The sequence below is a fragment of the Calonectris borealis genome, chromosome 2 (assembly GCF_964195595.1).
Source record: "Calonectris borealis chromosome 2, bCalBor7.hap1.2, whole genome shotgun sequence".
Lineage (NCBI taxonomy): Eukaryota > Metazoa > Chordata > Aves > Procellariiformes > Procellariidae > Calonectris > Calonectris borealis.
In genome coordinates this window covers 21,352,866-21,379,876 of record NC_134313.1, presented here as the reverse complement: position 1 = coordinate 21,379,876, position 27,011 = coordinate 21,352,866, and the positions used below count along the sequence as shown (strand labels likewise).

At 37.6% G+C, this 27,011-nt stretch overlaps 1 protein-coding gene across 1 annotated transcript in view; it reads right to left on the bottom strand.

The window, feature by feature from the left end:
• Positions 1 to 27,011, bottom strand: part of ANGPT1 (angiopoietin 1) — a 181,356-nt gene that overhangs the window by 94,110 nt on the left and 60,235 nt on the right. The window contains exons 2-3 of the mRNA XM_075141280.1: positions 6,437 to 6,592; positions 3,240 to 3,361 (exon numbers count right to left, since the gene is read on the bottom strand). Coding sequence (XP_074997381.1) covers positions 3,240 to 3,361; positions 6,437 to 6,592 — 278 coding nt within the window. The remainder of the gene's footprint in view (positions 1 to 3,239; positions 3,362 to 6,436; positions 6,593 to 27,011) is intronic.

The window sequence follows — 27,011 nt, the reverse complement described above, 5'->3', positions numbered from 1 at the left end:
AGGGATGAAGACATTTTAACTGCAAACAACTACTGAACATAGCCTGATGGGTAATCTGTAAGTACTGTTTCAAGTTAAGCAAGCTAAAATCATTGGCATGTCCAGAGACCTAGTATCTGCTGAGATCACCAAGATTTGTCCCATAGTGAACCTGACACACGCATAATTGATTTTAGGATCAGGACCTACAAGGCCAAGATTACGTGGTTCGTTGTTAGGGGTAGATGGTGATACAGGATGATGTATCCATAGTTTAGTGTAATCATAATACTGCCCTCTCCCCAATTTTATCACTCCCAAGGAGAGAATAACTGAACCAGGACAGTATATGCTAGGTTCTTGCTTCATTACAAGATGAAACTCCAGGTGCTTTTTCATTTATCCACGTACAACTGTTCTTTTGAGAGAAACAATTGGGTATAAAATGTGCTTTTTAACATGCCCCTCCTTTTCTTCCAAAAAACCAAGGCAGACTATTTTGTCATGCCACAGACCATTTCATCATAATGTCAGCCAAGTCAAAGGTGAACTTAAGTAAAACTTAATTGTTTACTGACATGAAGGCTTTATAACCTGACACATTGCTAAGATAAATAAATAAATTCAGATTATTAAGTACACAAGACTCAGTCTTTTGAGCAGCCAATAAAATTTTGTTGCTAACCAGATTGCAGCAGATAAAAATGCAAGTATTTATATACTTAACTAATTCTTGGGTTAATCCCAAATGGAAATAGGTTTGTAAAATATGTAGAATGAACTACCTCCTGCACATGCCTACTCTCTCCATGGACTGCAGGGAGAGCCCACATACACAGTTTAGGTGAATTACATAATTTTGAGATGGCGGAAGTCAAACTTAATCCCACAGTAATTTATTAATATTTCCAATTGGTCAAGGGAAATCTGTGGAGTTCAAGAGTTTTCAATGTAATCCAACTTCTCCAGAATAATATTTGCTGGAATTACTGGTTATGAACAGTTGTTAGATTAAATACATTAAATTGGTTTTCATAACCAGTAGCAATAATGGTATATTATTTGACCAGCTCTGCGCATTTAACAAACACATTTCCACAAGTGATAAACTCCCCTTTTTTTCCTGAGTCCCAGGAAAAGCTCCCTGTTCATCCAGGACAGTCGTCTTCCCCGCCCGTTCTTCTTATGGCACATGGGGACAGCCTGCTCTTGCGCTTTTAAGACTTCCTTCTTGAAGGACGTCCAGCCTTCCTGGACCCCTTTGCCCTTCAGGACTGTCTCCCAAGGGACTCTCTGCTTGTAACAACATTTTCTATTTTTCATCATTACCTGGTTCCTTGCCTTCTTTTCCCAGTAGCTCCTTGCCTATCGTGGTATTAGTCTTCCTTACATATAACCCTGGGCCAGGTCTTTCCGCCTCAGTTGACGATTCCTGTCCAGCAGCACTGCAGTCACGCTGCCTTTTTTGGCAAACTGTCTGATCTCAATTTAAACAGTCCACTAAAGCTTGTACAGGATGCTTCAGTAACTACCTCACTTTTAAAGCTGTTTGCCAAATTTCAATGTCAAAGGTAGATACAGGAAATAGAAATCTTAGTCCTAGTTAGACTTACCTCACAGTTGTTCTTTCTAGAAGGGAGCTGAGAGTGAAGCTGGGGAGTGAAAACACTCTCTGTCCTCCCTGCCTAAACCTGGCCGTTACAGAGGCAGGAATATGTTAGGTCTCTAGAAGGGCAGCCAAGAAGGAAAATTGCTTTACCCCCTGTACTGAGTACAGGTGTCCAGGGCAGCTTGGCGGCTGCAGGGATGGCCTCTGTGAGGAGGGGCCAGGGCTGCCCCGTGCCGGACACAGCCGTTTCCAGCTGGTTCCAGCCTGCTCCAGCGGACCCACCACAGGGCACAGCTGAACCCATCAGCCAAGGTGGTTGCGCTTTGGGGAAAACATACTTGAGAAAGGGTAAAAACATCACATGACAGTGTGAGGAGTGAGGGAAGACAGTGAGAGAAACAATGCCACAGACACAAGGTCAGAGAAGAAGGAGGGGAGGAGGCACTGGAGCAGAGATTCCCCTGTAGTGTCTGAGAGAGCCCATGGTGGAGCAGGTGGAGATGTCCAGAAGGAAACTGCAGGCTGTGGAGACCCAACATTGGAGGAATCTTATCCTGAAGGACTGCAGTCCGTGGGAAAGAACCACACTGGAGAGGGGAAAGAGCATGAGGAAGGAGAGACTAAGTGTTGTGAAATGACCACAACCCCCATTCCTCATCCTTCTGCACTGCTCCGGGGGGGAGGTAGAAGAGTGAGGAGTGAAGTTGAGCTTGGGAAGAAGGGGAGGTAGGAGAGAAAGGTCTTTTTGGTTTTGTTTTTATTTCTCACTATCCTACGCTGTTATTAATTGGCAATAAATAAGGCTGCTTTGCCCATGAGAGTAAATGGTAAGTGATTTCCCTGTCTTTATCTCGACCAGAAGATTTTTCCTCATATTTTCTCCCTCTGTCCTGTTGATGACGGGGAGTGAGAGAACGGCTGGGTGGGTGTCTGGCAGCCAAACAAAGTCAACCTACCACACGTACTTTCTGAGATACTGGTTTGCTAAATCCAGTGACTTCAGGTACTGAGTCCCTGTGTCACAGAAAGGGACAACACTGGAACTTATTCTTGACTCTCACTTCTCTGCTTAAAAATTTATGTGCTACTAAACAGTTTTTTCTTCAATTTCAATATAAAACCCAAATCTTTATCATTCACTTATTCTTTAAATGGATCATGGCTCCAAATATGCTATATACAATTGAGTTCAAAGGGAGAGAGAGATCCTTCTACATATTAGATCTTTGTATCCATTATAATTAGAAAGATAAACTACTGAAGATTTTCTGTTTCTTATGTGCTTTAAGGTAGTTGATAATCTCATAATTTATTATTAATATTTTTCTACTTGAAAGTGCTTATATGAGTTATCCTTATGCTTTTCAGTAGCAGGAACTGTGGTCATATGACTAAGTCATCATGAAGAAAATTGAGATGTAAACTTACAGTGCACATGAAAAGTGGTAAAAATCAACTTTCATTTATCATACAGGAGCTAACACACAGGAGTTCACACCCTAGCTCTTTTAGCCGTTTCATAAACATGACCTATACTTTCCATTTACCATATTTGTTTCTTCCATTTCATCAGTTGCTTAGGACAAAGTATGCACAGACCACTTTGTGATGAACAGAGAAAGAGTGTAAGAGACCAACTACTCATTCTTACCTGTTTTTCTCATGAATTTTCAGGATTTCGTGTGTCTGTTGTAGCAGCTGTTTTTCTAGTTTGTACGTTGACAGTGAATTTTCCAGTAGCTGAATTTCAAGTCTGGATGTTTGATTTAGCACCTTAAGGATAAATTAAAAACATTAATGTTTATATTGTGCTGGTTATGTTGTTATAGCAACATAATGCAACCATTTCATTCTGATTTGATGATTTGTCAGAAATTGTTTCTAAATCCTTTTTTAACCTCAGCTGCTCAGCTGGTGCAAATGAACTCAATCAAGCTACACTGATATGTACCAGCTGATATTCTGGCACCCTGTTTACTGTAGAATAATACTAGGCCGGCAGAAAAAGGAAAGGTGACTGCCAAATAAGCTTTATTTTAATGGAAAGAACAAGAGGCATGCCTCAAACATGCGTTCCTATAAAGCATGCTTAAACCAGAAGAGTGCAAGAGTACTTGGACTGAAGCCAAAGTGTTACATCCGCTATTTTGTAAACAGAATTCCTACTTTAGCTTTCCCCTGAGTTCTCTCTTTTGCAGTGTTGGCAGAAGTCTGGTGTCTGCTTATGTTATCACTACTTGCACTCTTACACAGATTTTTAAGATGAAGGCTGTGATCCTAAACATTGCTTTATGCGATTGTCTTTCACTTTACTGGTGATCTGTGTCAATAGCACAAGTTTTATTAAGCACATCACACCAAAAGAAGCCTTTTAACTAGATGAAAGAGGATAGATTCTAACAAAAAATAGTTCAAAAGTGGAAATAATAGAATGCTTTCAAGAATGAAAGCAGCAATATTAATTAATATTAGCTGATTTTGTTGGTATACTGTCGTTCATTACATAGAGTCTGGAGGAGTGTGTATAAGTTATTTTTATAGGTATGTGTGCACACAACACCTGAGATGCAATCACTTCTGGAATGGAACATGATGCCTCTTTAATGGAACCTATCAGACCTTTCTTGGAAGAGTATTTATCAGTATCATCATAGGATTATATGGTAACATTTTCTCATGCATACCTGATAGGAATTTGTTACAGAACATAAAGCAAAAAGAATGGCTGTCAAACTCAACCCAGTGCCTTATTTTTTTTTAAATTGTTGTCGTTCACAGAGCAGCTTGAGTTGTCCTTTTTTAAGTGTACAGAGGTTGAAAAATTTGGAAATGATCAGTTTGCAGCTGTTATGTTGTTCAAGATGGATATATTTGGAAGTGCCAGGAGGCACCATCGCAGTTTCAGAGGGACCTGGCAGAAATTGAAGGTTATTATGAAGGTTGGCAAGGGGTAAGAAGACAGGAAAGCACCAACAGATTTCCAGAGAGAATACATCTATAAAGCAGCCTACAAAATGTCAGTAGAGCTTCAGGTAGAGAAGAAAGCCCAGAGGGAATCAGTGGGATTTGGGATGAATCAGGGATTGGGAGGGGTCAGTGACATTTTAAAGAAGTGGAGGCTCTATCTTCAGTCCTTCAGACTCCTCTTTACTCTGGTATGAGTACTTCTTATTACAGGCATGAAATCCTGGCCTACCTTTCTTCTCCTTCTATCCTACAGACCTTCACCACTCTGCCATGCAGCTGGCTACCTCCATCACTGCCAAGAGCAGTCTCTTTTCACTTTCTTGAGCCACCTGCACCACTCTTTTCTGATGGATGGTAGAGCCAGGGAGTTTCTCATACTGCTGAAAGAGGGGAGGTGGGAAATGCCATCACTGAGCTAAAAGTCAGAGCAAGTACTGCTACAAGGAAGAGCCACACCCAGTGATATCTTAGGCATCCCTTAAATTCTTCAGCAATAGGTATAGAAGGAGGAAGTAATTCACTCCTTCATAAAGTTGCCAGTGATACCCCTACGTTGAAGTGGTTCCTCAAAGGAAAAGTGAGACAGAGGCAATGCACATTCTGTCCCTTACCTGCTTAAAGGAGGAAAACGTGAATGACTAGTCAACACTTACACCTAGGTAGGCCTTTTGAGATATATAAGAAGAGTTCCGACACCTCCTTTTTCTTTATTGAACATATGATACTACATCCCATAGGTCTTCACCTCTTATGTTTCCATTTAGATATTCTGTTGATACTGAATTAAAGATTTTCCCCAACATTTTCATAAGTCAATATACTATGTTTTAGAAACTGTGGTCATTTGAGATCACAACATTTATAAGTGAATGTTGCTCTATTAATCAAGATGTAGAGAAAAAGGTGCAGGGAACTTGTATAAGACAGTGTATCTGTCTTTCATAATTACTGGTGTTTCTGAGTGTACTGTAATGCGATTACGTAAAAATTTGGGAATGGTATTGTAAACGTGAGTAAGGACATTAGAACAGAAAATACGATCTCTCAAGAAGTACATATGCTACTAGAACAAACCAAATAAAGGCAAATCTTTAATTCCCCTGTTCTAAATGAACAACGAATGCAGTGCAGCTGGTAATATACCATGTGCTACGAAGATCAAGAGGAAGTCAGCAAAAATAAGGAAAACAAATAAGCATCTTAAACTGATAAAAGAAAAGGCAAAAAGTACTACATATCTTTGCAATAAGCCCAGTATGAAATTATACTCTATGTTACGACAGTGATACTCTTGTTACTTCAATTACAACAGTGATTTTAGTGCTAGGAATCATATGGAGATGGCTCTTTAAATTCATGTGATATTGTACAATTTTACAGTAATAACAAATACACAGTGTTTTATAAATAAGCTGATGTTTGTCCCTCTCTCTTCACAGTTTAAAAACTGCAGGCATACACTACTTTTCAAAAAGCTGGAAACATATTGCAGAAAACAAACAAACTTTCTTGTAATAGTAAAGAAGCAAACAACAATGGAGATCAGATTATTTTAGCCTGAAACTCGTTATTTACCCTGACACTTGTATCACTCACAGTTGGTAGCTGGGCTGTTTACTTGAATTCAAATGATGATTTAGTTTCCTGGACAGTCCTGCCTGCCTTACACACACAGAGCTAAATATACTAACCAAATGAAATCAAAAGAAAGACCCATAACAAGGGTCACTTATCACCGCTGTTGTTACCAAGAAACAGAGCGTGTATGTTTCTTGGAGCCCTGTGTTGAAATGTTTTCTGTGGTGATGCATTAGAAAAGAAAGAGGATCGGAAAAGCTCTCTGCAATTAACAGCTTTTAGAAAACCACCCAGGGAACATACCTGGGTTTCAACATCCGTGAGTTTTCTCGTCTGCTCCGCTGTCTGACTGAGGAGGCTGGTCCCTATCTCGAGCATGGTGGCGGTGTGGTTCTGCACAGCATTCTGCTGCAGCTGCACCATCTCTGATTTCATGTTTTCCACAATGTAGTTCTCAAGCTGGAAAAGAGAAAAGGTTGTAGTTGTGGTATTTTTACCTGTTTAGGCATTCTGGTGACATAAGGGTGTATAGCTGGCATTCTTGCCAAAAGGGGAAATTTCAACGTTTTCAGGGGGAGCCCAAGTCTCAGCTGACCTGTGACTGTTGGGTAGGGACATGACTGCCTGGGTAGCCCCTTCCAGTCACAGAGAACCAATGTTTTTCCTAGTATCACGGCCTGCTGGCACGAGCTGGAGCAGGCCCTGCCTGCCTCTGTCTGTGTCAAGGTTGCAGTAAGCATTTGTGGTAGAGATGTCATGGCAGCTCCAAAATGAACCCCTAAAAGAACAAAGCTCACCACAGCAAAATGCCGGGTCCTACTTGTACATCGTAACTTACATGTAAGTCCTACCTGGAAGAGATCCTACGATATCCTACCTCCCCTGGATTATTCCTATCTCACAGTCATTCAGCAATATGATTTTTTACTGGGTTAGATCGCCACAAAGAGTTTCACAAACTCAGCAATGAACACAGCTTAGTTTAGCTCTGACCAAAAAAGTAAACAAATGGAGACACTGTCATGCCCATAAAAGAAGGAAGTTGTTGACCAAAAACCATAGAAAGCTGTTTTGCCCCTTTGCTTTTGTTGTCGTGATGTTGTTTGGCTTGCATTTGCAGTCTGTTGAACAGATTCTGAATTAGGACTCTCTAAATATACTGGGCACCCCAAAGCGAGGGTCACTTTTTGTTTCTGTTTGTTTTAGTTAACACAGGCAGGGTCATTCCCTTCTAGCTACCTAGGTCCTCGCCCTGCCACAACAGATCATGAACCCAGGACTAGTCTGCAATATGATGAGATTGTTTCTTGCTTATACAAGCATTGTTCTAGCATCTTGCTTGATGTGCTCCATAAAGTATTAACATAAAGAAAGGTGGCCCAGAACATTGTTTTTAATACCTTTCACTGAAATCAGCTGGAGTCTAGCCAATTTACACCCAGTGAAGATTTGGTCCTCAGTTTCATTTTGTGCCTGATCATGTTTTTTATGGTTTCCTGATTCCAGACTTAAGCAACCACTGTTTTACCTAATAATTTTAATCACATTGGACCTGCTTCTGCAGCAGTAAGCATGTTTCATTGTGAAAGGTAAGCTGCACAACTAAATAGTAAGAACCAGATGGAGTTGATTTAAAGACTGAAGAAAGGAGCAAGAGTCAGATACACAGTGTGATTAATAAGAAGGCCTGCTTTCATCTTATCTATAAGCATTCCTGTGCTTAGGAGCAACTACTGTTAGATGTTCTGATGAGCCCCATCAGCTGAGTTCACAAAAGATTTATTGCAAATTTGATCATTTATGTGCATCTCCTACTAGTTTTAAAAACATTTTTACAGAGAAAGAACACTGCCACAATGTAAAATATTTTCTCCATAAGAGAGTTGTTGGTGGTTTGTTTGTTTGTTTGTTTCTTTAACCCAGTTTGGAGAATCACTTAATACCCATGATGGTCAAAAACAAAGTGGATGTTCTACAGTTTCAGACATCAAAAACATTTGCTTGAATTGCGAGGTAACCACTCTGGATTAGAAACCTGCAGAGTGTTTTAAGTGGTGTAGAAAATTTATTGTTCAATACTCTGATAAGTATTAAAATGAGATTTAACAGCCAAGGAAAACTGTGTATTGCAAAACAATGTCATCATTTTCCACTCCCAGTGTAAGTTTACTCTGTTTTAGTTTATTACTGTGAGACAAATGTTAACAGATATTAAGCTGGTTCAAGGGACATTTTACAGATCCATCACATTTCTACACCACGCTTTTATGTTCAGAAATATTTTGCCTGTATATCTCTTTCACATCAGATAATGTATTTTTAACCATCCTTTGCTTCTTGTTGTTTTCTAACTAGTAAATTTTTTTTTTTTCTAAACTATCCCTTGGTTACAAATAATCCCTATGAAAGAGTCCCACAGCCTGGATGGTTGTGCTTCTCCATATTCTGGTCCAGATACTGGAACACCTGAACAAGAAGTTCAAATTTCTCCCGCAGCTTTCACCTCCTAAAGAAACACAGGGCTCTCAAGTACAATGGTACAGCCTATGATGGGGTACCAACACATACATTTCCTCACATTCAATGTTTTTTGTTTCCAGATAGGACCATAGCATGTCTGTGGTGTGGCTGTACAGTGCTTGATTTGTTAGTCCGCTGCTTTATGAAACTGCCTTGCTGTACATGGGCCATGTGGTGCATGTGTGTAATCAATGTCTGGGAAAACCCATGCAAAAATATGATGGCTACACTTATTACACATCAGAAATCAGAAATTAGATATTTTCACGCATCAATAAAAAGAAACACAGATAGGGATATAAATATAAAAAGACAGAAAGACATTTATATTTCTAACTAAATTTTTTGCTTGTTATTTTACTCACAGAAAGTATTGTGTTTGAAAGATCTAACTGTATCTGTGTGGAGCTACAGCAAGTTTTGACTAGCAAGAACACAGGCATAGATTGAAGCATATTGGATAACTTGTATTTTTAATTATTGTAGTCTGACACACTCCCCACGGTATCCAGTCTTGGGCAATTGCCCTTGGTTACTCACCCCTAAAACAACCTCTGGTTGAATCTGAGACTGACTCATTATAACAACAAAGCTGATTTTCCTGTTTCAGAATTAATCATTAAATGCTTTTGTAAATATTTGGTGTTCGGGACACTGCCACAATAGTTTCTGTGAGCACATCTCAGGAGTATCAGGAGCTGTTCACTCAGGCAAAGGAGGGTAGAACAAGGACTGAAATAATGTATAGGTTCTGTTACATTAATTCCCCTTCCTTCCTTCACCCACTTCTTTTAGTTTGCTCAGTAGATTTATTGGTTGCAATACTGGCCCTGCTAAAATCAATGGCAAAATTCCCATTGACTTCAATAAACCAAGATTTCACCTATTATTTTTATTGCAGGAAACCAACATTTACCAGGTTCATTATGGCCAAGCACTGAGTTTTATCTGAAGCCTTCCCTTCTTTGGAGGATTTGTGTTAAGTGTACTGAACCTTAGACTGAGCTTTCTTTGTGGTTAGTTAAGAGGAATAGCATCTATTTAACAGGTGATAAAAGGATCCTTGCAGGGTGGCCTCACAGAAAATGTGACGCGCAGAAACCTATTCACTGAAGTAAATTCAAGAACATTTAGGGGTTTAAGTAATTTTTTAGAACCCCTTCATCCTATAATTAAGTTACATTCAATTTGTCCAGAGACTCTGCATTAAACAGTAAATATATAATGCATGATGAAATAATCTTTTCAGATGAATCTACTTTTTACATTTGGATTTCCAAATCCTTATATTACTGTTTCTCCTTATTTCAGTTACTTTTTGTTGCAAAAGTGACACAGAATTCTTTTCTGCATTCTTTGCCCCCCATCCCACCCCTTCCACTATATGACTTTGTATAGTGCATTGATGTCCCTGTTATTAATTCGGCTGCATCTGCTTTCAGTAAGACTCGTTACATTGCACAGGAGTTTTTGATAATGCAGAATTACCAGTGGGATGCATAACAATGTTATAGCATTCTCAGAAATAAAACTGTCAGAAGGTTCAGTGTTATTGTTTAATAAACATTCCAGAGGATTATGCATTAAAAGTATCTAGCTTTTTCTGGACAATGTTTATTGAATAATCTTCATAGAAACCACCCAAACACTAATAGAACTATTAAAATGGAAACTGTAACTTAGGGCTTAAGTAAATGCTAATGGTTTGTGGCAGATGGCTTATAAATAAAATAAGAGCTTTTTCTTTTACTTTGATCAAGTAATGTTGGTCCCATGTAATTATATGGTAAGGACTGGTATGATATCCAGATGACATTAGGTTTTCATACAGTGCCTTAGAACAAGAATGCAAGTTAAAGTAACAATACACTGCTGTCCCTCTTCTACCATTAACCATGTATTGCACATCATTTGGAATAATAGAAAGGCAATGCACCAGGGATATTTTGTAAGAGCTGTTTTGTCTTGTCTTGCTTTGCACACCTGAAGATATACTAGTAATACTATACAACAATCAATGAAAATTCTTTTCTTCTTTCTTTGTTTTTCTGTCTGAGGGAGGGTCATACCTCCCTACACTGACAAACTGCCTCAGGCAGTCAGATATAAAAATGACATTTGATGTAATTTGTATTTTATAAATACACAAACAGCCTTAGGTGGCAATAAGCCGGAAGAAGTTGAGATATATAGAATACCATAGAATTTTTTTGACTTTTGCAGAAGCCAAAGGGGTTAGGAAGGAGCTTATCACCAAGAAAAATGATTTTTTTTGTGTATTGAAAAGGCCAACATTACATGTATTTAAAAAAAAAAAGCATCTTCTATGAACTATTTGTCAATGAGAAAAGATTGATAAAACAACAAATTTACAATGATGCAGCCTTCTCGTATTACAGATTCAAGGAGTAGAGACCAACCAGAATACGTCCTTCCACTATTTCTGACCGTATGTGATGAGTGGGAATCAGGGGAAATGAACATGGATGGCACATAAAGGCAATGAATAATGCTCAAATGTTAACATGCTAATCTGCACCTGATTTGGAACAACCTTACCTGGACTTTAAGCATGTCAAGGAAAGTGCACATCAGCCAGAAAAAAAATAGTAGATATACCATCAAATGACTACTTTTCAAAATCTATCCTCAATTAGACTTAGTAGGATTGCAATATAGATTGCACCAAAGGAGACAAGAAGTGATCCGTCTGAGGAAGAAACTTCCTCGGATCTTGGGTAACTGATTATGTACATTAAGATGATATAGGATGCATACTGATAATTCCAGTGAATTTATGAAATCAACTATTGCTGAGCTAAAGTGAAAATTTTAATTGACTGGTACACAAACTGGACTCACAAAAAGGCCTGTTGGGATATGTAGAATATGAAAATCATTGCTTATGAAACATGCATAAATATTTGTGGGTTTCAATTCTAAAAGGAACCAGAAAAGTAATCCAGCAACTCTGTACATAGCCAAACAAACATTTTTGAGGAAAGCTGGCTATAGAAACTCTGTTTTATCTTTCTTTTTTTTAATGCAATATACCCAGACTTCTAACCTTGAGAAAGCAAGAAGATAAGCCTGTTAGTTTTTCAGTTGCCCCTTAATGATAGTAATTATTTGCATAATACTTGTGCAATTCATTATTGTGTACTTGTTTCTGCAGTTTCATAATTTCTGTAATATTGCAACTCATAATTTTGATTTCTCACTTAGATATTTTTTATATCTTAACCTTAAATCACAATATTTTGGTTTTCCAAATTCTATTCCTGACAGAGAAACAATGACTTGTAGAGTGTGCCTATCCTCTAAACTACCTCATGTTGAAATGAATATATGCATTTCTGAACTGAAACATTAGGTTATTTTTTCCAAACAAAATGTTCCAAACACATCAAGGATACTTTTCCTTAAATCCTTGAATCCTTGAATGCCTGAATCTTTGGCATTTCATATGTTTACTATCTGGCTATAAAGCATAATTAATAGACACAATTAAATTGCCGTCAGGTTGATTATAGCATCATAGAATTGTTTAGGCTGGAAAAGACCTTTAAGATCATCAAGTTCAACCGTTAACCTAGCACTGCCAAGTCCATCACTAAACCATGTCCCTAAGCGCCTCATCTACACGTCTTTTTTTAAATACTTCCAGGGATGGTCACTCAACCACTTCCCTGGCAGCCTGTTCCAATGCTTGACAACCCTTTTGGTGAAGAAATTTTTCCTAATCTCCAATCTAAACCTCCCCTGGTGCAACTTGAGGCCATTTCCTCTTGTCCTATCACTTGTTACTTGGAAGAAGAGACCAACACCCACCTCGTTACAACCTGCTTTCAACAATAAGGTCTCCCCTCAGCCTCCTCTTCTCCAGGCTAAACAACTCCAGTTCCCTCAGCTGCTCCTCATAAGACTTGTGCTCTAGATCCTTCACCAGCTTCGTTGCCAAGCTTCTATTATGTATGTTTAATTTATAGCCTGCATAAGATATATATATATAAAAACTGTGAACATATCCTCATATCTATGAAGGATCACAGATACAAATAACCACTACTTGTTTCTTTAGCATGTGACCAGTGAAAACACAGCTGCACTCTCAGCACACAGCAGACAAATACTGTTTGAGTCAGCCCCAGCTGACTGATACTGAGATTTCCAATCCAGATGACTTCCAATGTTCTAACAACACTTGACCTCATGGTGGTTGAGCTTGGTTTTATAGCAACCTTCAGTTAAATAAAAGTTTGCTATGAATATAGAAAAATCTTCTAGCTAGTTAAAAAAAAAATTTAAAAAAATCAGGTTTTCCGCTTCAGATAAACAAAAAGATGACCAGACATCTTTCTGTCAAAAGAAATCAGGGATAACAGATGTAAGAGATTATTCCAACACACATGAAATAATCTTTCTGCTGCATTCAGCATCAGTAAAGTGTCTACAGGAGTTTTGTCTCCAGTTCTGAATGTTGCAATTCAAGAAAGATGTACATTATTTTGGGAGAGTGTACGGAAGACGAAGAATGGTCATAAATCTAGAAAACTGAAAGACTTAGGAAAGTTTAGCTCAATAAGAAGGCTAACAAGAAAATAACTGACTAGAAGGACATAAAACTGCAAAGAGAAAGAGAATAACCTACCTTCCACATCCATGAAGCTGCAGTAAGTGAAGTTTAACTTTTATATATTAGGGAAAAAGTTTTCTAACAGTACAGGTAATAAAATACTCATAGGGATTGTGGGGGAAAACTGTGAAAACTCCATCACTGGGCATCTTAAAAGAGTACGTTATGTAAAGATCAGGCAGATTATATGGTATTTTATGGTTCTTTCTAGTTCTGTTTTTTCATTCTTCTCAGGTTTTTTAATACTTTACTTCAGACCTAAGCTCACAGACTCAGTATTTGGAATCAAACTCTATAGTAAAATCTCCATTAGACTGAGAAGAGGTTTGGAAAACCTATCTGCTAATGAAACTTTTAGAAGGAAGTCAATAAAAAAGAGGAGTCTCATGAATTAAAGACACAAAAAATAAAAAAAAGACCCCACACATAATGATACAAATACGAGAAGTTGTTCTGTATAGAACAAATCAGCAAAAAGAGGAAAGTCACTAAGGATGTTTCTGAATGTATGAATACACCTCCGTAGGGACACAGTCTGCAGAACCATCTGAGAAACTATTGTGTGATCCAGCTCTTCAACTATAAAATAGCAGCACTATATTGTACTCAAGTTACTTCTATTAGGATGCTTTAGAAATTACAGTCTCTGAAAATCAATCAATTTGTGGATATTCAAGCTTGTGTCGGTGGTAGCTTGGCATCTCTGTACCATGTTATGTTACACAGTAAAGTACATAAAATGTAATAGACAATAATAGATAATGATGGTGGAAGAATATACTGTATGGCATCCCACTGGAATCTTGGGAAACCGGAAGCAAAAGTATTTTTATTAAGCATTGTACTTTAATATGAGTAGAAATAGCTCTTGTTACACCAGACAAGACAAGATATGGGGAATACAGAGTTCTTTGTTTCAAGATATCAGAAGACTTCCCCAGTTAGATTTATGCAATAACTTAATATTCAATATATGGGTAATTTATGGGAGCAAGAAGGTTGAATTTCACTTCCTCATGAAATATCTGGCATATCAAAGACAGTCTATTGACTTAGGCCAAGTATTGATTGTACTGGCCTGAAAATTCAATCTGAGCTTTTTACTAAGGCATCTTCAAGAAATCTTTCCAATTTGTTTTCAAAGTTTTATATCACTCTAAAAACTTGCCCGTTTCTAGACTAAAACACAAAAATCTGTATAAATGAAATGTATTTGTCATTTCAAATTTAATTAATTACAGTTATTACAAAAGCATACAAAACACTCTAAGAGTCAATTTCAATTACCTTTGTATGAATATTAAATCTCTTTCAGTTTTCTAACCTTAAGGCTTAATAAAGTCAATAAGCAGCATAACTGAGAATCATATCAAATGTGATTAAATGGTCCCATAAGGAAGCTACTTATAACAAGTAAATCAGAACAATATGTTCCTATTTTCTACTGATTATTAATATTCCTGGTTCAAAGAATTATCCAGTTTAATGTTAACCTTTACAAATTTTATTACAGCGTCAACCATTTTTTTCTTTCTTGATCTAACTTTCCAAACCACTTAATTCTATAAACTAAATTCATTTATGATTATAAAATTGATTGCAAATGTGAACCATCCTCAATGTACACTGAAGGGAAAGGCATAAATGTAAAAAAGACATCATCTGCAATCTTACCCTAAAAAAATTAATGTCTGGGGGCATTTTTAAAAAAATATTTTTCTATTAAAGTGTGGGTCTAATTAATTTTCTTTAGCAAAGATACTTTTGGTGAGGAGTACTTTTCAGAATGACTAATTTTGTAACAACTTCTGTGTAGAAGAATGTTTAAACATCTTATGGCTCATTCCTGAAGATGGACATACGACTTATAATCAAAATTAGTGTCACTACATTACATAAGGTTCTTGAAAAATGTAATCTTAAAATGTAATCTTAAACCGCATAAATAGTTCTGGTTGCTATATTGCACTGTGAGCTTATGGCGAAACTTTCAGTGAACCTGCGAAACTGTAGTATAGCTTGGAATCTACGTATAACTTTTTCTTTGTGTTTTAGGAGGTAGTATAATGTTTTAATCTATTTTAAATTCTGCTTGGTTTCTTACATTTGGCACTATGACATATGAGCGTATTGTTGGTATTCTGTGTATGAAAACACTTTTCCAAGAAAGTTTGTGAAATTAAGACTCAACTGCATTACATTCTAGTCTTTCACAAGTTTCTTCTTTCTGTAGTGCCTTATATGAATATCACAGAAGGGGAATCTCTCTTTATTCACTGCCATGAGCTCTGCCTTCAGCTCTCAGATTCTCTAGTTTAAGTCCTCCCTGATGAAGAAATCACAAATCTTTTTTATTACTATTTGTCTGTCTGTCCTGTGTAGGTTGTAACTTCGTTGGAGATTACCCTTCTGCCTTTCATCAGCATCTGATACAAAGTCTCAAAGTCATCTGAAGGCCCAGGACATTATATTATGATGATGCCAATAATCTACAGTGTTAATTTGGGATCTTTTTTGAAAGCATAAATGGGAAGTTTAGATGCACTGAAACCACTGAAAGTACTGCAATTTCAATACAGATTGGACTACAGGAATGGAAAGGGACCCCCTGGGCCATCAAGCACCTTCCCCACTGTTCCAGGCAACTACTTATTCCTGCCTTTAACTCAGAGAGATCTACAAAACATCCACTCCCTGCATCCCACCAGTCTTAAAACACTCAGCAGAACTCATGATCTGTGCACTATGCATTCACATCCTCCGTGTGTGTGCTTCTATCATAAATAACCTAGTGGTGAGGAAAACTGAAAGTGATCTCATATCATTTGCTAGGTGACAGGGAATAATTTAAGCTTCCTAAAGTTTCAGCGTTACCAGAAATGTAAATCTTACTGTGTGATCCCTATCATCTGTGATGCCTATGATGTTCCACAGGCACCTGGTAAGGACTGAACTATGGTAGGGTTTTGCCTTGTCCAAAAACAGATGAAGTGCAGGGCCAGTGATCCTTGTGGCCATGACTAGTGTTCATGTGGCTAACTTTACCTCAAAACACAGGGAAAAATGGAAGCAGAACATATCTGCAGTGACAATGTCGTTCGTGGTCTGCTCGATGGCAGAGCATGCTGCTACCAACTTCTGACTCTCAGTGAAGCCTTTGACAAGCTAGAGTACCCAAGCAGCCAAGGTGTTTGTAAGCAGATGAGATCTCTCACCTTAGCATGTCTTATTTAGTGAAAATTGTTTAAAAGAATCCTACACAGAATGAAAATATTTTAATTAAAAATAATAGAATATTTTAATTAAAAAAGAGCCCTGTTCTCTTCCTTTCCCTTGCCTAATAATGACAAATATTATTTTATTTTGCTTTATGTCTTGTGTTCAGCATTTGGCTTCAACACCATGTTTCCAATTTATATTGAAGACTGATGTTCTTGTCCATTGATACCTAATACAGCAAAGAGCAAAGCCTCTATGTGCTGTAAAATCCATTCCCCTGCAGAACCCAGGGACGGAGAGGCCTGAAATCTGCTCAACTACTTCAGACTATCAGCAATTAATATCTAGACAAGAGTTTATATATTCTCTCACACAGTATTTATGTGCCTAGATTTACATGAGTATATACATAATAACTCCCCTAAATTGTGGGTTATAAATGTAGGTAGACAGCAATATTCATTTGTGTCCTCTAAAGTTTGGCTATATTTATGGTTCTTAACTTTTATTACAATAATCTGGGCACAAGCAGTTTAATGACAGATATTCTGGATACATGAAAATGTTTACCTTAGTTTTACTACAGACATTAAAAAATTATACTGATACATCTCTGCTGGAATCACTTTATAATTTTAAGGCACAAATAAATGAAATTTCCAGAAATATCTGTAGCAGTAAACTAAGAATTTCAGTTTCCCACAGCACTTAAAAAAGTTAACTACTAGTACAAATTCTAACACCCTTTCTTTCCATTCTTGAAATTCTATATATACCCGTTAATCTTTAAGTGCCTCCAGACATACCTATAATTCTCAGCATTATAATGAATGTGTGACTCTGGATACTGGGGAGATGGTCCTGCCAAAATATGTGCTGTTCCAGAAAATTCAGTTTCTTCCTGTGCTGATGGAACTGATTGCTTGAATACATGTCGAACAGTGAATTGAAATACCTGAATAAAATTGTTGTCAAATACTTGCTTCCAATAATTATTAAAATCAGAAACATGCATAAAAATATTAGATTTAAATTGTCACGTATTCACTATACATGTACATATATTTACATATGCACATACATATATGGATATATAAAATAAGGATGAGTTCATCATCAATCACTAAATAGATTATAAAAACCCTGTTTTAGAAGCAGCAGTGGAAAGATCTGAAGTTCACTAAACCATGTAACAAATATCAGGTACTCAAATTAGCTTGCAGAAAAGACTATGAAACTTAATAAGACAAAAGTGCCTTGGTTTATCTGAAATGGCATAGTTCAAGATATAGATCCTTTTATGGCTTTAATAATTGTATAGAAAGATAAGATGTTTTTAATGGGAAATATGAGAGCAGCCAAAGCATATAAAGACAGTTCTGGTCCCTCTTTTCATTAAATTCCTCTGGGGATTTTGAAAGGGAGCAGTCACAGGTTTCCTTTAAGTAAATGTGTGCTAATACAATCTCCTCCATCCCCAGTTGTTGGAATGAGATTCAGGATACGATTATGGGGATCAATTCTTTGCCCCAGTTTACTTCTTGAATGCTACAGCCTCTGAGTGAGAAATGTAAAACTGCAGGTTTCTCTAGAGAGCTCATATACTGGGAATAAATAGTATCATTTCCATTAGCTGCTAAAGGAATAACCATACTGGAGTTGCAATGTTGAGGAGTAGAATCAGGTTGTTCTATACTTAACACTGAGCACACTCAGTAGTAGTGACAAGAAAGTTGGGTTGAAAATCTCTTCTTTAATTCTGTAGAATAAAAACTGGTTCAAATATGTTTAAATTTAGGGAAAATATGAAAATTTAAATCTTTTGGAGATATTCCTGCACTTAAGTCACTGTAAAGAGGAGACAAATGAAAAGGAATGCTGGAAAAGTCTCCCTCCTAAAGCCTTGCTTTAGGAGCAGCATTTTTCGCCTCTTTTTTTTCCAGGGTCTGGCAAGAATATTCCCTCCTACTTCAGTTTATCATAATCACAGCTCTTCCTGGAAGTCAATGTTATTGTGAGGCATTCCTTTATAAGTCATGAAATCATGAGCTAAAGTGGGGAAGTTTCGGCCTTCAATTTCATATCTGTTAACTCATTGTCAGTAGTTTCTCTTTCTCTGGCTGATGCACAGTTCCTATTGCTGTTGTTAACAAAGATAGGACAAATAAATTCGTAGAGGAATAACCGATTATGTATGTGCATAAGCGCACAGGCAGAACAACAGATGTAGCAAATGATAGAGGAAGAGAGGCATATATTAGAAACGGATTGTTAGACAAAGAGATAGGCAGTTTGTATGCAGTGATTTGAAAATATATCTGGTTTTACAAGGGAAAACAGAAGCCACCAGACATGTATTCGCAAATGTTATACTTAATAACCAAGTTAAAAACAATTAGACATGAATCCATGCTCAATACAGATTCAAATAATTATACTAAAAGTGAAGTGGAATGGTTTTAATTATTTTTTAATAGTAAGAAACTGTTTGGGTGTATCCTTTGGACAATCTAAATACGAATATCTTCCCACTGATCAGTGAACTAAGCTCCCAGGCGTACTGGCACCCGTGGCTGCTCCTGCATTCCCTGCGAGGCAGCTGGGTGGCTGTCAGGCTCGCTCTCTCACTGATTAAGTTGCTACTTTTGTTTGCAGATTTCCACACAGTGTCCCTGTGCCCGAAATGATAACGATCACAGTCATTTCCGATTTGTAATCCAGGAACATGTACTGGCCCTTGCCCCGACAGAGCTTCACAGTTCACAAATATAAAATGACAGTCCTTTTGGCATGATTAATGTAGTGAAAACACAGAGCAATGAGTCAAACATGAGACACACCAGTTATTTCAAGTCCGTCCTTCACTCAGATCTTGTATGAATTCTTAACATTTATCATTGGTTTTGCTTTCTCAATCTTCCTTCTACAATACTTTTAATTTTACAATAAATCCCAAGTAGGTCATGTATAACAATAAGACTAATGTTTTCTTGCCAAGTAAAACCGCATTCAGAAGGGTGGTTTTGTAATAACTCAGAAACATTTACAATGTAATCAAAAATACATTGAATAAACCAACATATCAGAATAACAGGACTATTAAATAAAAGGAAAATATCCCAGACCTTTAAAGCATGCTGTAACTCTTCAGAATCAGAGATGACCAGGGCTTGAAATCAAATACAGATATTCCTAAACTTTCAAGTATTCAGATTCAGGATTTTAGTTCAATCTCATTTTCATAACAATAGCCATGTGGTACTGTTCTTCTCCCTCAGGGGTAACGAAAAATATCTGTTGCACTGACTTTGTAGTTGCTGTACATAAATGCAGACTTTCAGGTCATTAGTTTAACCACATGTGCAGAACATAGAGGAATTAGGATAACATTTCTCATGACTACAGCTGTTCGATCGAAAGAAGAATTGACATCAATAATGTTCATATCTATCACACTTTGTGCCATAATAGTAGAGAACAAAGAGTTCATGAATCCGTAGGAAAGTTTTGCTGAGATGTAGGTCGCAATCACGTTGATAGTTATAGATTCTGCCCATTAGCTGGCAATAACATTCTTGCCCTGTAGTCAGAACATTATAGCATGGCAATTTCTTCAGTACTGAAGACAGATGAAAAATCTCGTCAGGCACTAAAAGAATGCTGTGACTGTGACGCTAATCATACTCACATCTGTTGCTCCCAGAGTACCCAAGAAAACTTTATCAGTTACTGCAAAGCACATCTGAATCCCACCCCCACCTGCAAACCCCTGTGCCCAGAGCACAGAAAACCTAAATATAAGACATGCAAAAATCAGGAATAAATGTTCTGGGATAGGTGTTCTCTTTTTCAGGACACGGGTTTTCCATCCCTGGTATTGATGTTGATGGAAACAGCATTAACTCTATGCCATGCCTGAAGTCTGATCAGATTAGGGGGAGACCAGAGTACTAGAGCCAACAGAGCCATACAGGAGACCTGTGGGGTAACAGGCCAGGAAACCCCTGATTCCCCACTGCATCCCTGTCTCATCTGGATCCAATTCTGTTCAGGTAATGTTGTGGTTTCATTTCCATGAGGTCAAATAATGTGGGGTTAGGACACACACGGATTTATCCGTGGAAAAAACTCCATATGATCCTCTACTGGGATGACACAGGAAGGTTAAATAAAGTCTGGAATCCTGACATATTAAAGTCAGCGGAGGTTTTGCAGTTAACCTCAATTTGGCCAGGATTTCACCCCTGAGACTTCACTTCTCTTTTTGACTTTCAGCTCCAGAACAGGTAAAAATATCTTCCCAAAGCCAACTGGAATGCTATTATTTTATTATTAATTAGCTGTCTGCAATTCTAATCTGCTTTGAAACTAAACATTGGGGTTTGTCATCTTGCTGTAAACCTATTAACATGCTATCCAAGATGATTTTCTTGTGAAAAGTATGCTGTTAACATTAGTGCAAGTGTGCACATAGGGATTATTAAACATTATTACATTTGGACTAAACTGCTAGCTTCTAGACATGAAAAGAAAGCTAAAACACAAGTGCTTCTGTTTCTCTTGAAATAAATTACCATGCTACCACAAATTCCCAGCAGGAAAAGGGAAGGGGAGACGTAAATTTCTGCACAATGTGTAGACTATTTAATGGATTTCTGTGTGATAACAGTGGTAGTGACACTGTTCATTTTGTCAGCGTGATGGCAAAGAAGCAGGAAAACAGGACTTCATTCCTTTCTTTGCAAGTGGACTGTAAGGCCATAACAAAGGTGTTTTCTTTAAAAAGAATACAGAAAGGATTATGTAAAATGAACAAAAGCAGAGTTCCAGTTGAGAACTGAACTTCCTGAAAGGTCGGGGTGTTGAGGGTTTGTTTGAAGCTTGTCTTTTTGTCTCTCTGCAGTTCCAGTAGCAGATCTTTCACAGCTGGGCAGCAGCAATAACTCTGCTTTCATGGCACCCCAAAGGAGGGGACGTTCCAAGCAGACCTGCAGTCCACTGCTGCCACATGAGAGAAGGTCATGGCATGAAAGTGTCTTCTTCATCATCATCCACAAACCTGTGGCATGTGGGACTAAAGGCTCAGCTGGAACACTGCAATAGCTTGGCTGATCTGAATGACTTTTCCAGGTAGGACTTCTATTTGCCGAAGAAAACTAGATAACAAATCTCAAACGGACTACAAAACTCTGCTCTAGTTGAAGGTTCCTTATCCAAACCAACAGCTGAGTGTTTAGAAAACGTGATTCTTCCTCCTCTCCTTGATGCTCTTGTAAACATCTGTGTTAAGTCTCCGTTACTGCAAGGTTCCCTTTTATCTGGGATGATTGCACAGCTTTTCACTGACGTGCGGGCAAACCAACCTGCTTTCACGAGTGAAAGCAGATTTGCAATAAGTAGAAAGAAATTCCTCTAGCTCTACTACCAAAATTCCCTACAGATTTCTTTTTGGATATTACAAAAATGTAAGAGAAAAGTAGTCTAGCCTTTTTCCCTTGTCCCAGCTCCCAGAAACTCATTGCAGATCAGGGATTCACCCAGCCCTACTTGAATGTAATGCATTCATAATCCTGCTTCTATTTTTGTTAGGCGGAAGGGATATGGACTCTGGATCGCCGGTGGTTGGAGCTGATTATTCTTGAGACAGCTCAATACAAAGGTTTGGTCTATTCCCCACTTTCCTGGTGGTGACAATGTACTCGTGTATGTGACAGTCGATTCTCTACTCTGTTCCCATCCTGCCAGAAAAGATTGTGTTCAACAGATGAGTCAGTGAATTTATCAGGTAAAAAGGAAACTGACACTGATAACTCATCTGCTGCTAAAATTAAGAGTGTGAGTCCCTGTTTAATAGTCACAACTATAAAGAAGACTGAAATACAAGAAGCAGCTAAAAAGCAAGTGGCATTTGAACTTAGGCCTTCCTGGCTTCTGTGAACTGTTCAAGCAGTCAAGGCTGCTAGCTTGTCTGACAAGAAGTCTCTGATACACCTGTGAAAGAATAAACTAAAACATGGGCTGTCCCAGTAATTTTCCTTCACGTGGCAACTCTAATTTTCTTTTGTAAATATAAGGTAAACACTGCCTTTCTGAAGGTAAGCTCTGTGTGAACTCCCAAAATCACAAAGCTGCAATTATATGTCACATACGTGTTGATAGAAAAAAGGTTTCCTACCATCTGTTTCTTATTCCAGTGCTGTTTTGTATTGGTTAGTAAACAAATATCCTCATAACATGAGGATATAACATGAATGCAACTCTTCTATGTATGATTCAAACATGATGCCAGCCCCATTTGCCCTCTTATTACCAAGATGCTTCAGACAAACAATTAGTGACATTTAAAAGAATGAAGTGACCAATCGCAAATGTGAAGTATGGCTCAGTGGTGGACATGTTTCATCACTATGTTTAAGAAAGGTGGAGGGTCTTGGCACAGACCGCGTTGTAGATAGCTGAACCAGCACAAAGAAGAATGCTCGAACCCTTTGCTGCAATGGATCTTCATAATTCCCATCTTTTAACATATGGTTCGCAAAGCCAGAGTGGTGGTAAGATTTTTTAATATAAACTGGCTTTCCAAGTCCTGAAATGTTAATCAGATTGGTATTTCATTTTATTTCTTTTATACTTAAAGCCTATTCTACTCTTGCATGAACTGTAAAGCTTTTATTGAGAAGAGTGAGATGAATGCTCAAAACAAAATATACTGTATATAATTAGCTCTGGTGGACTTAGTAGTTGGAGGGATATACTTTAGGAAATAATCCTGAATTTTCAAGGAAGGAAATAGATGATCGAATAGTTTTATTCAATCTGTAATTCCTAGGATACTGTGAATAGCTGCCCTTTGGTACATCAGCAAAATGATTGCTTAATAATAAATGATTGCTTAATAATAAATAGAGTGACTTTTAATTGCTGTAAATATCCTTCCAGAATAATTTTATGTAAAATAAAATATAAACACAAAAAGACACTAGTTTATTGTGTCTTACTTGGATGATTTAAATTGATTTTAAACAGTTACGTTTTATTTAAAAATAAAACAGTATGGTATCTGCACAGAAAATTGTGTGAGAGAAATACATTGGAATTCAAAGTGCAGGCCAGTCTTTCCCCTAGAAACAGTTTATCTCACTTCAAAAGAAAAGAACATGTAACAGAACATCAGAATTGCTGAAAAAACGTGACAGCTATACTTCACTATATTTATGTTAACTTCCAAAATCAGATTAAATTAGTTATTTCAACTGTCCCCCTAATTTTGTTTAAAACTGCATTTGCTTCTCAAATTTAGTGAAACTTTGATACCATTAAAGGACAAGTTAGTTAGCTCATTAAATTAAATTTAAATTCATACAGTTTTTCCAACATAAATAAATAATCCAAATATTTTCATCCAGACAAATCAAATGTGATGTTCAGTTAAGGGAACAGAACATTCTGTAAGAATTTAAATCCACACAGTGACTCGAAATATTTTTATAAGACAATGCCAACTTAAAGTCAACCTTATATTTAGCCTTTTTTTACCTTACTTACACTTTTTGCAAGTAATATCAACAGTGATATGTAAATGAGTGCTGAGAGAAAGAAGGTCTTTCCAGTCATTTTGTTTGTTTTTCATAGTTAATGACATTTTGTCTCTGTTCAATTTCTACTCACTTAACTGTGCCCAGAAAGGGCCATAAATAAAGCCAAGATGACAACGTCAGTCTACATGTAAGCCCGACACTTGCCATATCCAGTCAACTTGCAGACAAAGACACAAATTGATATAATTTATGATGGCTGTTCTTTGAAAAAGAGGCAGGACTTCTCAGTCCCAACCTTTGCATGCATGTATAGACCAATATTATCGAGTGTGTATATGTGTGTACTGGTACATTTGTACATGGCTGAAATTGTGAGCATCTGTTATTACACAGTCTCCTCCCCTGGAGACCTCAGTACAGGATCAGGGCATATAAACTGAACAAAAGCCAGCAAATTATTTCATTAAAACCCTCTGAAAACTAGTAAATGAGAATGCCTTTGACTGTTATTGACTTGAGCTGCATTTTACAAGTGAGCTGTTTGTGATGGGATCTCCAGATCATTAATAATTTTCTGAGTCATACAGTTAAATCTTAGGTGTCTTTCTTCTTTTTCCTTCTTAGCTAACGGCATAAAAGGTCTAATCATGATCTCATTAAAGACAATGGCTCAAGCATGGTTTTTGTTGTTGTGGGTTTTTTCCTGTTGGTGATCTTCCCTCTTACAAGGTAGTTAATAGATCTTTTTTGACTAGGAATCCACATCAATTATCTCTTCAAAGAGACCCTCAACTTACTTAAAATCACCTCCTCAAAGATTTATATTTACTTGAAAAATCTTAGCATCTGTTTACAAAAAAAGCCTTATTTTGGCTGAGTTTCCACTGCTGGGTTTTTACTGGACTTGTTTCTGCCACTGCAACTCAGTACTAACTTTGTTGGCTTTAGCCACAGAAGTGTTGTATTACCATGGGTACACAGAATTAAGCACACTGGACACGGTACTGCAAAGGGCTGGACATTCAGCAAAGCCAGCACAGGCCAACACAGGCCTCATTTTAAACATGGAGTGTTTCCACAACCGCTGCGATGATTCACAGGCACACACACATATGTACATGATCTAGGGGATGAGGGGCAGAGTGTTCAGAAGTTGGATGGATCCAGCCGCTGGGCTTCATCCTACATGTCCCCTTTGTTTCAAAATTGTCCTCAGTGTGTTTAGTACTCTGTAACTTTTCCCTCCTTATATCTTCAGCTTTTTTCCAGTTCCATTATTCACTTGGAAAACGGAAAGTTAGAGTTTAAGGCCTTACTTTGATCTGAGATGTCATAACATAAACAACAGATGCAAATACTTCTTTGGTGACCACTAATCTGTCTGTAAATCTGTTGAATCAGAGCTAAAAATAATTACATTCTGTGTTATTTGGCGTAATTCATCTCTTCACTTTTATACTCTGGGAAAACAGAAAAATATTGCGAACTTTAAAGAATTTGTGATTTTAAGATGTCTCATAGCTAGTTCGTTATATATCTTAGTGCCATGGGGGTCGTGGAGGAGGGGGTCTAAACTCCATTTTACTGTATTTATAAAGGATAGAATTTTGTTCTCTGTTTGCTTTTCTCAACGAGGAAAAAGTGTGAGTCACTGATAAATTTGCCAGGATTAGCCCACTCAATTAACTTCTTTTACAAGAATATTCCTTTAGGTTTGCTAGATGAGGGTACAGCTTAACTATTGTGGTTTACTATTTCCTTTATCCTGGGCACTAGAACAATTCAGCATTAATACCGTCATTTCACTAATACATCCCAATAGGCCATGGCAGGAGCAGTTATATGATTAATGGTTTGAGAGATGATTGTTGAAATCCTAAACTACTATTAAGGCAGCCAACCTAAAACCAAAAAAATATTACTGTTCAGCCAAATGTTGCCAAATGCCCACAGATTTAACAGTGCCAAACTAAACTGTATACATAGCGTTGACTACAGAACATGCATCTTGCCTTTCTGTCACTTGTATTAGTCAAGTTAGAGAAGGTTCACCATCTTGTTCATAAAAGATACTCCTCTACAGTATGAAAGGTCTTCAGTATGCCTCAAGATTGTCTCTCTTATATAAATAAAATAGCATAGGAACACTTTTAAGGATAATCTTTTAGGATAAGAATCTCAAAAGTGCTAAAGTTTAGACCTATAAGGAAAGCTTTGGAGAAAAGATAAATACCTGAATTCCTCATACATTGGAAGAGGGCCATTAAGCTCTAATGAATGTGATTCATAGTCGCAAACACAGTGAGCAGAAGTTCACTGAAGCCAACTGGCAGGTGTGTCTCACTGTGATTAGGCTGACAACACGCTGTTAGATTATCTCCTCCTGGATTAGCCATCAGTTACTTAGGTATAGCAAACTGAATCACCTGGTTTTGATTTTCTTTAAAACACCATGACATGACAGAGTAGAAAACAGGACTTCAATTCCCTCCTCAGTCTGAGGGGTTACAGGCCTACAAATTCAGAGTCTACTCCATAGAAATATAGACTAGAATGGGTCAAATGTGTTCTCTATCCCCTCTGCTGAAGCAGGACCATTATGCCATGAAGAGCAAAATGTTCATAATGCTGAAGAGAAAGTACTCAAGTAGGATTGTGATGTGGCAGTCCAGTGATACAGATGTCAGGTCTCCTAAGGACTTGTCTCTTTTCCCAAGACTGTTTATGAATTTTGCAAGAATCATTGAATAAATATACAATTTAGCTGCTTCTCCCAGCGATTAAACAGTTGAATTATAGAAAACATGCCACTGTATTTCACGGTGAGTTTAAGATTTCAGGTATGCATTAGGCAGTCTCTGAAGACAGTTTTTGAACATAATTGTGAAAACCTACTGGCCTGAGGGTTCTCAGGTTGGGTGATCCCATGCCAAATCCATCACAGATTTGTAAAATGCTTACATTT